General features: G+C 44.1%; 1 protein-coding gene and 1 pseudogene across 1 annotated transcript in view; one reads left to right on the forward strand and one right to left on the reverse strand.

The window, feature by feature from the left end:
• The first annotated feature begins 1,209 nt into the window (after nucleotides 1-1,209).
• Nucleotides 1,210-1,328, forward strand: LOC145398891 (5S ribosomal RNA; annotated as a pseudogene).
• A 10,413-nt stretch (nucleotides 1,329-11,741) lies between these two features.
• Nucleotides 11,742-12,816, reverse strand: part of LOC145398802 (uncharacterized) — a 54,601-nt gene continuing 53,526 nt past the window's right edge. The window contains exon 8 of the mRNA XM_080271610.1: nucleotides 11,742-12,009. Coding sequence (XP_080127736.1) covers nucleotides 11,742-12,009 — 268 coding nt within the window. The remainder of the gene's footprint in view (nucleotides 12,010-12,816) is intronic.

Raw genomic sequence — 12,816 nt, forward strand, 5'->3', positions numbered from 1 at the left:
AGGGAGTTCAAGAATCTGGTCAGAGATGATGCCACCTTAATCTCCAAGGACATAACTGGTGATGAATCATGGGTTTATGGTTATGACCCAGAGACTAAGCAGCAGTCATCACAATGGAAGTCTCCCAATTCATTGAGGCCGAAAAAAGGGTGTCAAGTTCGCAGCAATGTCAAGTCGATGTTGATTGTTTTCTTTGATATCTAAGGGATTGTTCACAAGGAATTCGTTCCACCCAGTCAATCTGTCAGCGGAAAGGTCTACTGTGAAGTTTTACAGCGTCAGAGGGAGAACATCCACCGCAAACGTTCAGAACAGTGGAAGAACAAGGACTGGGTCCTACATCATGACAACACTCCCACCTACACATCAACTGCTGTCCGGCAGTTCCTGGCTTCCAATAACACGGTAGTCATTCCGCACCCACCCTATTCGCCTGACCTTGCCCCCCATGACTTTTTCCTGTTTCCCAAGTTGAAATTATGACTGGAAGGGCATTGCTTTGACTAGATTGAGGAGATCCAGACATAATCACAGGAGGTGCTCAAGACCATCACGCCTGACGCCTTCTAGTGATGCATGGATTCGTGGAAAAAATGCTGGGACTACTGTATACATGCCCAAGGGGACTATTTTGAAAGCGACAGTGAGAACTAGGAGGTAACTTATTTTCCTACAATATTCAAATTACTGAATCTTTTGGGTAGCACCTTGAATAGCCTATATATATATATATATATATATATATATATATATATATATATATATATCATCATTTAGACCTCCTTTCCTACCCTAGGGTAAAGTAAGGAGTAGCAATGTCCAGACAGCCCAAATCTGCCCAATTCAATGGGCCTTGCTTCCATTCACTCACCATTTAAGCTCCCAGAATCCTGGCTCTATTGGATACGTCAAAAACATTCACCACGTTCTGTAGCTTCACATAAACATATCCGACTGAGTCAATCCGGACACTGCCACATTAAAAATGGGTGCCAAATCCTAATCGTGCACTTCTCCTCACAACGTTCATCCACCCAGCTCGATCTCTTGTCAGTTCCCTAGTCTCACCGACTTCCAAACCTCTCTTCCTCACACACTCATCCACCATATCTCCACCTTCTCCTTGGCCTACCTCGCCTCCTCCCTCCTTCAAATTCGCTCAAATACACCTTTTTCACCACTCTATTGTATCTATTTTCTCCACATGACCATACCATCCATGCCACGTTGAGTACACCGCTTCCCGTTCGATCAGCGAAGTTAAGCAACGTTGGGTCTGGTTAGTACTTGGATGGGTGACCGCCTGGGAACACCAGATGCTGTTGGCATCCCTACGTCAAGTGGGGTTGGTGGAGGATTAGTGCCCCTCCCTGTAAAACAATTAACTCTAAGCCCTTGGCCACCCTGTCTGGGATACATGGCGTCTGGCAATGAATGAATGAATGAATGAACCATACCATCTCAGTACACTCTCTTTGATTCTGGTGTCCACCAACTTACTCACTCCACATCTTTCATGAATCACATTATTTCAAATCCTATCCACCCTCTGTACTTCACATACATCCCTCAGCAGTTCCATCTCCATTGCTCTTACTCTTGACTTTTCATTTTCATGCCACATCATAGTCTCACACCCCCTTGTTAAAGCTGGCACTAACACTCGTTCAAGTAAGCCTCATGCAGCTGCAACACTCAAGCCTCTGTTTCTTATCAAGGCCTTCATAGCATCAACTACTTTTCTTCCTTGTGTCACTCTACTTTCAACTTCTTTTGCACATTTTCCTCTCTTTTCTATCACTGTACCCAGGTATTTGAAATCTTTCACCAATTCCAGTCCCTCTCCATTCACTGTAACATTGCACTAGGAGTCACTTTCTCTCTCAATAACCATCACTTTACACTTTTCTACATTTACTCTCAAGGCACGATGCTCACAGACATCAGCAAAACTCTGCACTAGCCTACCAAGTTCTTGTCTGGTACTTGCAAGCAGAACTGCATCATCAGCATACAACAAATTTGAGATATTCCATCCATCACCATTCATTACCAATGCCATCCCTCTCTCCATTACTCGTGTTTTTACTTCTCTCATCACCTCATCCATATATAGATACTGAACAACCATGGGGACATCACACAACCTTGTCACAAGCCCACACCGATCGTGAACCATTCACTCAGATACCCATTAACCCTTACACATGCTTCACTACCATCATAAAAACTCCTGACAGCACCTAGCAGCTTACCATCTACACCACACATGCGCAAAAGCTTCCACAATCCTTCCCTGTCCACTTTGTCGTATGCTTTTTCCAGATTCATGAATACCATAATCACCTTATGGTCCTTCTCACAAGCCTTCTCTGCTATCTGTCTCACTGCAAATATTTGATCCATACATCCTCTGCCACTCCTAAAGCCACCCTGTTCATTACTCACTAGGACCTTTGATATCTCTCTCACTTTCTCGATAATAATTCTTCCATATACCTTCCCTACAACACTCAATAAACTTATGCCATGATAATTCTTGCACTCACTTCACTCACTTTTATTTTTGTACAGGGGTACAATCACAGCCTTTTTCCACTCTGCTGCCACAGTTTCACTCATTCATGCCTTCTTACCTATCTCCAAGCACTTCATTCCACTCTCTCCACTACACTTAAGCATCTCTCCATACACCTCATCAACCCCAGCTGCTTTCCCATTTTTCAGCCGCTTCACAGCACTCTTCACCTGTGCGAGTGTCACGTCTCCTGGCACTGCATTCCTTCTCTCCACACCCCCAAAACCAATCATGTTTACAGCCGCTCTGCTCTCTCTATTCCCATTCATAAGGCTTTCAAAATATTCTTTCCGTCTGGTCCTTACTTCATCCCCATGGGTTAATAATCTACAACCTACATCCCTCACACCATCACACTTCTTTCTGCTTTCACTTCTACATTTCCACAACTCTTTCCAGATTAACTTCCTATTTTCAGAGTACAATAGTTCGCATTCATTTTCCTTCCTAGATCATCGTTTACCTTCTTCCATTTCCTCTTCACTAGTCTCTTTACGTGCTTCTTGCTCTCAATATATTCGGTTCTTATTTCAACAGAACCCCTGTCCTGTAACCACTTTAGCCATTTCTTCCTCTTTTCCTCCACCACTCTCTATACCTCCTCATCCCACCATGTCATACTTTTCTTCTTTGTTGTTATTCTCGCCACACCACACACCGTTTTAGCACTCCTAATTAAGCAATCCCTATATGCATTCCACAGGCTGTCCAAATCCATTTCATTCCAATTCACTGATTCTAACTCCTCCTCTACTTTGGTCCTGTAATCATCTGTCATTTCTTTGATCCTCAACTTCTCAACTTTCAGTTTTTCTCCCTGACTGCTCCTATCTCTCCTGATCCACCTCACTCCTCTCAGCTTGATCTTGCATACCACAATCATAAGATCTGACAGACCTCCACATCGTCCTCTCACGGCCCTCGTATCAGCAACCATTTCCATCATCGACCTCTCTGCGAGCACATAATCAATCACGCTTCTTTCAACACGATCCTCGTTCCCTTTATACTGTGTATATTCATGTGCAGCTTTGTGTCTGAAATTCAAGTTACAAATGCACAACCTCCTCTCCTGTGACACACACACACACACACACATATATATATATATATATATATATATATATATATATATACACAGTAAGACCTCACTATAATGGACTAATTGGGGCCCAAACCATTCTGAAAAATGCAAAATTCCGATAAAAGCGACATCCGGACTTCCCCCTGCTAATCCGGACTTTTTCCGATATATCAGACATTAGTCTGGATTGCATGAACAGTTTTAAAACTGTTTTGACTACCATTGTGGTACTGTACTGTGTTATAACTTCACTACATTAATCAAATGGTATAATATATAAAATAATACTATACTGTGCACTGATAAACATGCCTTTTATTTACCTTATTGTGGTGAACATAGCTGAAGTGGTCAGGCAGTCCTGACTGCTTTTGGCTTTATCAGACTTTTTCCGATATATAGGAATTTAGTCCGGTAGCTCCTTGAGTCCAATAAAAGCTAATTCCAGTCTATTGAAGTCCATTATATCGAGGTTTTACTGTATATACATACATATATATATATATATATATATATATTGGTGGTAGGTGGGGGAGCTCACCATCCACTCACTAGACGAAGTGCTGCTCTTGGGTGTCTACCCTTTCCTATCCTCTCTCTTTTCTTTCCTTCCTCTTCTGTCTTTCTTTAGTTCATTCTTTCCTCGTCCTTCTACCTACGGGTGACTTTACACTCCCCCTTTTGGCTTTCTTTCCTGCATTCTTTTCTATCCTTCTGCCTATGGGTGACTCTACACTGAGTGACAAGCCAAATAGTTTCCTGTACACCAGGAAACCATTTACTATGCTGGGTGGTAACCATATAACCAAATTATGGTACCTGGTGGTTTAGTGGGAATTGTGGCGCTCCAACCGGATTGAGCCAGTGAAGGTTTATATCCAAGGGGTGGCTGGGGTTATTGCTCACATAATGCCACTCAGGGATGAGTGAGGCTGGTCACTCTCATCTTAAATGTCAGGACCAACATGCCCAGCCCCGGGCTCCTACGTCCCTCATGGGGCAAGGTAGGACTGGATAATGGATGGATATATATATATATATATATAGAGAGAGAGAGAGAGAGAGAGAGAGAGAGAGATATTTATAGATAGATAGACAGATAGATAGATTTATATATATATATATATATATATATATATATATATATATATATATATATACACAGTAGAACCTCTTTGGTCCGGACCCCTTTGATCCGGATTTCTGTTCATTCGGACAAAATTTAAAAATAATAAGCTCCAAAAATATGTTGAAAGTAATTCTAAAGTCATTTTCAGTATCGGCACGAAAAGCGATCGTCATTCGTTTAGTCTCGGATTACGCTAGGTCGCAACTTGGGCGCCTGTTTAAACACACGCTAGCATTCGTTCCATCAACTAGTTCACCAACCATTTATATTTTTACGCTGTATTTCAAAAGTTAATCCTCCTTACCATGCCCCTTAATGCAAGTGTAGCTTCTGCAATGAATAAAGGTGTTAAAAGGAAGCATGTAACACTAAGTATTGCAGATAAAGTGAAAATACTGGATAAACTAGAGGCTGGTGTTCCTCCAGGAAAACTCGTGAACGAGTTTGGTATCGCCAAACAAACTGTGTCAGACATCAAGAAAAACAAAGAGAAAATTAGACAGTTTGCTTTAAAATTTTATGTTACAAACAGTGACTGTTGTGAAAATAAAAGAAAAACTCTAAAAATGCCACATATGTTAATAATTAACAAACATACCACATGTAGATAGTTTTTGGTATGAAATGGAGATTACCCTGATGGTCCAGACAATCTGCTAATTCGGACAACCCTTCCCCCCATATAGTCCGAATGAGAGAGGTTCTACTGTATATATATATATATATATATATATATATATATATATATATATACACAAATATACTGTATATATTTACACTCAATCCTCATAAATCGCGTTTATAAATCACAGATTTGTAAATCATGGCTAAGTGGCTGTCAGACTGCCGGCCCCTTAAATCGCTGTTAAGTCACGAAAATCGCGGATCTAGGCACCGAAGTGGGCCTTTTCCAAGGAGAATCGTAAACCGCGGCATTCAATTTGAAAATTGCGACCCAACAACCAATCACCACTCGTCCCTGGTGGCAAGTGTGCATATTAATGCCGAAGAGTTAATGAGAAACATCAGGAACTCATCACCCACTATTTTGCCCGGGTAAGGGCAAAAGCTGAGCCTGAACCACAGCCTGGCCCTTCACACACTGAGGACGTGGATGATATAGCATCTGTCATCTCTGAGGCAGACTTTGAGGGCTTCCTGAGGGAGGCAGAGGATCTGGAGAAGGGAGAACAGCATTAGGGAGCACCCCCACCTCATGCCGAGAGGTTCTAAGTTCTTCCCACCACCCCACTCCATTCACTTAAGCAATATCATTATAGAATTAAGGTGAGATCCCTTAACACTGCTTATTTCTATTAAATAAATGCACTGAATATTCCTAAATTTGTATGTTTGTGTTTGATGATGCCTAGATAGGTATAGGTAGGGTGCTGTGGGGGGTGGTTGGCCAAAGTCCAGACCCAAATTCATTTTTCACATGAGTTATTATTTATAAACCATGGAATCTGTAAATCGCGGCAGTGGTCCAGACCCAAACTGCCACGATTTACAAGGATTGAGTGTATGTATATACTGTATATATATATATTAGTGGTAGGTGGTGGCGACCATCATCCACTCACTCGATGTAATGCTGTTGTCGGGTGTCTGGCCTTTCCTCTCCTCCATCCTTCTTTCCTTCCATCCTCTTCTGTTTTCCTTTACTTCATTCTTTCCTTGTCTTTCTGCCTACGGGTAACTTTACACTCCCTCTTCTGTCTTTCTTTCCTTCAATCTTTCCTCTTCCTTCTGCCTGTGGGTGACTCTACACTGAGTGACAAGCCAAATGGTTTTCTGTACACCAGGAAACCATTTACTACACTGGGTGGTAACTATATAACCAAATTTTGGTGCCTGGTGGTTTAGTGAGTAATTATTGGACTCCACTCGGATTGAGCCGGTGAAGGTTTATATCCAAGGGGTGGTTGGGGTTGATTGCTCGTGTAATGCCACTCAGGGATGAGTGAGGCTGGTCACTCTCATCTTAAATGTCGAGACCAACTGCCTAGCCCAGGGCTCCTACGCTCCTCATGGGGCAATGTAGGATTGGATGATGGATGGATGGATGGATGGATGGATGTATATATATATATATATATATGTGTGTGTGTGGGTGTGTGTGTGTATATATCATCATCATCATCATCATCAGCCATTGAGGTCCAATGCAGGACCAGCCTATCCCTACCAAAGCAGGGAGGATACAGCCAATGTATCTCTACCCAGTGGCTTTGGCTGTCTGGTAGAGACTGTACGTAGGGTGAGAAGTGCTTATGAGTGTAATTGTAATGTTGAAGTGGCTTTGGATGTGTGTGTAGTCTGTGAACCAAGTGTAATAGGCCCGCCTTAAGCCGACTGGGTGCAAGCATACTAGTATGCGACACTAGTTCAACCACAGCCAGGGGCAGATTAAGAGTGCATGGGGCCCCTGGCTAAACTTCAGGTGGGGGCCCTTCCATCAAGTACTTTTTGAGTCATGTTGGTAACAAACAATCTTACAAAGTAAAAAACAAAAACAAAGAAATAAAACATATGACAAATTTGACAGCACACATAAGAAAGGCCTTGCTTAATACTACAAAATTTCGTTGGTCCCAAGTTTCTATCATTATTAGAAAGGAAATTATGGACAAAAATGTGTTGTTTTGACCTTTTCGTTTGTGACCTTGACCTTTGACCCGATATTCACAAAAATCAAATCACCTCTTCCTCGGACAATATCAAAGCCTACCGCAATATTTCATTGAAATCCGTCAAGTATTTTTGAGTACGAAATTGTGGGGTATGACCTTTTTGCATCCACGACCTTGACCTTTGACCCGATCTTCACCAAAATCTAATCATTTGTTCAGTAGGCCATGTCCAGTCTATATGCAAAATTTCGTAAGAATCTGCCCACGTGTTTTTGAGTAATTTTGTTCACAGACAGACAAACAAACAAGCATGGGTGAAAACATAACCCCTCCAACTTCGTTGGCGGAGGTAATTAGGTTTACTTAGCCTATTAAAATGAACCTAACAATACCAAACTAGGTACTACCGGTATATGCTTTTACAATTACCTTATCTATCCGTGTTTCATAGCTCGAAGAACACGATAAAAATTGATGGGAAAAATCGCATCTGGCATTAGGCCTACTCGATAATTATCTTTAGTAAAAATAAACAAAGTAAATAGAACACAAAACTTAAACCGGAACTTCCTATTGATAGCACATAGTGAGGAATAGTGATAGAGTAATTTTCTCTTTTTTTCTGTACAGTAACATGCTACACAGCTGCTAAGTGGCAGGTCGGCTTGCAGAAGCATTGCACCTTTGTTCTGTCTTTCCGATGTGCGTTTAGTAGAGTTCACAATAATGCTTGAGGTACTCCATTTGGTAAATTTTTACAAGTGGACAATACACCCCGAGGTAGTGCAATATATTTTTCAGGTAGTTTTTGATGCGATTCTAATGTTTCTGACCTTCATTTTTGTGGGAAATGCCCCTCACCGAACACAATAAAACTAACCAAACCAAACCCAACATACCTAACCTATCTTAGGGGAGTAATAATCAACTTCAGGAATGGGGTAATGGGGGTTATTTGTGATCTTTAAGGACTATACATACGATAATGGTGCTAAAATTCTGAAACTGCATATTGTCCACTTGTAAAATAATACCCTCCATTTTATACAAGAAGTAATGAAAATATCAAATAGAGAAACTTACGTCTAAATGTTGCTATTTTGGCCGTCTAGGACGGTCTTCGATTCCCTATACCACACACGAGTACCGGAGTGTCATGTCAACAAAGATTTCAGCATTTGAGTAGGAATAAAATTATACTTTATAAATAATAATATTCTGATTCTCTCTTCAAGGTCTCACAGATACTAAAGCAATTATTATATACTAAACATAATATAACTTAATAAAAAAAGAGAAATTATCCTGAATATCTGTATAAAATATTTGCATATAATAACGAAGTCATGGAAGAAAACCACAGCCCAAACGTAATTGAACCGGTAACTATTTTATTTTTATTCACCGGTCCAATTAAGTTGTATGTAGGCCTATTGTTATTTTTATTACTTTATAAAATGAAAACCTAAATATATTGTTAATGTAGCCGTGGGGGAATACCTGAGGGAAGGTTTGTTATGGGGGATTGGGAAGGGGTCCCCCTGGAGGGCCCTCAATCATGCATTCCCCTTAGGTGACCTTTTGTATCAGATTTTCTGTTGACAAATTGTAGGAATTGGGGGCCCCTCAAATACTGGGGGCCCCTGGCTGCAGCCCAGTCAGCCCCCCCCCTTAATCCGCCACTGACCAGAGCACCCCTTGTGTCCGCCAAAGCAGTCAGTGGATTGGTGAATGCTTCCCAGAGTTTTTACAACTCTGGCGGGAGGCGAATCCATGCCCACCAGCTCGTGAAACACACACTCTACCACTGTACCACAGAAGCTCCATGTATATGGTATATATATATATATATATATATATATATATATATATATATATATATATATATACATACACACCTGTAAATAATAATTTAAAAGCAACAAATAAAGCCTGAAAATCATAGGGAACAGGTTAGAAAATATCAAACACCTCTCATCACTTCTTGTAAGTCCATGTCCAGTCCTGGTCATCATCCTTGCTATCCCCCCCGGGGCTAGCGGACATGTGGTGCTCCCAACACTCAATCCTCCTCCTCAAAGCCCTCAAACCCAATTTCCAGGGGAGGGTCAGAGAGGGTGGCGATGGAGTGCGATGCGATGACTCAAGCTGTGGTGATGGAGTGCGATGCGATGACTCAGGCGGAGGTGATGGGGTGTGATGTGCTGGCTCAGGCAGTGGCAATGAGGTGCGATGCGATGGCTCTGGGGGTGGCGATGGAGTGTGATGCGATGATAGAGGAGGTGGTGAGGGAGACAGCTGCGATGTCCAGTGAGGTGATGAGGGAGACAGAGACAGTGGCCGAGGTGGTGTGGGAGATGGAGGCCGGGACGAGGAAGGCAGCGATGGAGTGACAGAGTGCCTTAGCGGAGACACAGGTGACACGGGAGATGGGATAGGTTGGAGGTTAGGTCCAGCACAACGGGCCGAGCACGTCCTCGGTGGGAGGTGTCCCTCAGTGTTTCTCTGTTGGTTGAAGGTTGGGGAGATGCTCTGCTGATTGAAGGCTGGGGAGATGCTCTGCTTGTTGAGGGCTGGAGAGATCTTGTGTGACTTGCTGGAATGGTGGGGGCCTGCTTGAAGAAGGCTGTGATCGTAGTCTGCCTGGCCGCCCTCTTCGTCTCCTCCAGCATCGTCCTGTAGACTTTCATTCCCTCCTTGAGCCAATTAGTTGTGCCTGGGAGGTAGTCATGTGTTCTCATTAGGTCAGTTATCTCGTCCAGCTTCGTTAGCATTTCTTTCAGGATTTTGATGTTGAGAGCTCGGACCTCAGGCACAACCTCCTCCTCCTCTGCCTCCTGGTGTGCCTACTGGATCACCATATTTAGGAGCTCCTCGTTGCTGAGCTCCTCCCTGTGGCTCTCGAGAACCTCCTCCTCCACATCATCCTCGTCGACCTCCCCAAAGCCCGCCCTGTGTGACAATTCAACAATGTCCTGCCACACACACTCGACAGGTGGAGCTTGCACTCCCTCAGGGAAGCCGGTGAAGGAGTGGAGACATTCTGGCCACAGCTTCTGCCACACACTGTTCATCATCACCTGGCTAACCTTGTTCCATGAAGCAGTTATATTCTCAAGGGCATGGCACATATCATAGTCCTTCCAAAGCTGCTGCACTGTTGTCCTGTCATCACTGTTGCAGGCCCTTCCCAACTGCTTCATCGTGCGGCAGAGGTAGTAAGCTTAAAATGCTGCGATCACCCCTTGGTAAATTGGCTGCAACAAAGACATGGTGCTGGGGGGCAGGAACACCACCTCAATATTGCTGGCCCATTCCTTCATCCCAGGCAAGTGGCTAGGCACGTTATCCACGACCACAAAAAATATGTTCGCCAAATTTTCACGTGACGCATACCTCTTCAGCACATGAAAGGTACGAGTGGGAATACAACAAACAGATATCTGAAGACAACCAAGCCTTCTTGTTCAACTTCCAGATAACCCCAAGGTTCTCCTTAACATACCTCACCAGAGCCCTGGGGTTCTCGGAGTGGTAGACCAGGAGCAGCTTCATCTTGAGATTGCCCTCGGCACTGCCCCCCAGCAGGAGTGTCAGCCAGTCCTTCGAGGCCTTGAATCCTGGTGTAGACCCTTCCTCCATTGCAAGATATGTCTTGGAGGACATTCTCTTCCAAAAGAGTCCAGGCTCGTCAGGAAACGCTGCCGCTGCCACCATATCCGCACTCACCGCCTCACCGTAAATCTTCATGTGGTGGAGGTTTGCCCGCCTCTTGAACCAGTCAAACCACCCATGGCTCACCTTAGAGGTCTCACTTTCATCAAGATCACGCCTGACCTTTAACTCGTCCCAGAGTGAGACTGCCTTAGTGCATATTATTGCCTGGCTCATGGGTGCCTTGTGCTGGTTCTGATCTTCCACCCACTTGCGGAACATATGCTCCAGCTCCATCGCAGGCTCTCGCTGGCAGGTGATACGAGAGGTGGAAAAGGTTGCAACCTCCCCAGCAGCAGCCTTACTGGCTTCCTTCTTCTTTATGATGGTGGAGACAGTCACCTGGGCCACGTGGAGAGCCAAGGCGATAGCACATGCACCTTTGCCTTTGTCATGCCGCTTAAGGATTTTCAGTCTCACCTCTAGTGACAAAGTCTTACACACACGCTTTGCGGGAACATCACCAGCACCACCACTAGCAGGCCGCTTACCACCACAACTAGGGCCTCCACTTGCACCACCACTTGCAGCACCCTTACCACACATTATGACACTTATTTGGGCCAAATGTCACACAATATTGCACTCCACACATGAATAGTATCACTGCTCTACACACGGCACCACTCGAACACAGTTATGGTGCACTACGATAGCTACTTGCATAACTTTGGTGGTGCAACACGATGTGTGGTGTGCGAGCATAAGGGAGATCCTCACTCTGAGATGGCCAGGGCGAGAAGAGCAATATGGGTGAGAGCGGCATGAGCAATGGCTATGGGGCCTGTGCGAGTGTTTCTGCACATCCTGGGAGGTGGGCGGGCTCAGCTGGCCACGGCAATACGCGTGATTCAAATTTTCAGCCCATAGTCTGTGGGCGTGACATAAGAGAGTTCATCGGTTAAACCGGGGCTCTGCCAACGGGTATCGGGGCGTGGTGGTGTTTGTACCCCCGTCACTAAGCTGGGGCATCACATCTAGGGGTATCGTATACCAGGGTATTACTTTGTAATAATTTATCTATCTATCTATAGTCCGATGCCCGAATCCCGCAAAAGGTGGCCGCAGACAAAACGCCTCCAAATCACTCTGTCACCCACCATTTGATTGCCCTCCCCCCAATTCACTTCCCCCTCCCTCATATACCTCTCAACCCCATTCCTCCACCTCATCCTCCCTCCCTCCACTTCACCTACATACACCCTCTTAGTCAGTGTTTCTCTCCACATTTCCAAACCACCTCAGTGTATTTCTCCTAATTTTCTCAATCACATCCACATCCACCCCACAACGTTCTTGCAATTCTTCATTTGTCAACCTGTCCCTCCATGTCACTCCACATGCTCCTCCCAGGTAACTCATTTCCACTGCTCTCACTCTTAACTTGTTCCCCTCTTGCTAGTTCCACACCTCATTTCCATACGTCAGGGTAGGGATTGCAATACTATCATGCAGTGACTTCTTAACTTCCATACTCACCTCCCTATTTCTCATCACTGCTTTCAGTGAACCAACAACCTTCCTTCTCTGCTGTACCCTTTCACACACTTATTCCCCCAATGTTCCATCCTTACTCATGACACTACCCAAGTACTTGAATGCACTCACATTCTCCATATCCTCACCATCCAACCTCACTGTACATTCTGTGACTTCATTCCTCTCAAACACCATAACT

This window comes from Coenobita brevimanus, chromosome 46 (assembly GCF_032717465.1).
Source record: "Coenobita brevimanus isolate Jiangsu-jjx chromosome 46, ASM3271746v2, whole genome shotgun sequence".
NCBI classification, from domain to species: Eukaryota; Metazoa; Arthropoda; class Malacostraca; order Decapoda; family Coenobitidae; genus Coenobita; species Coenobita brevimanus.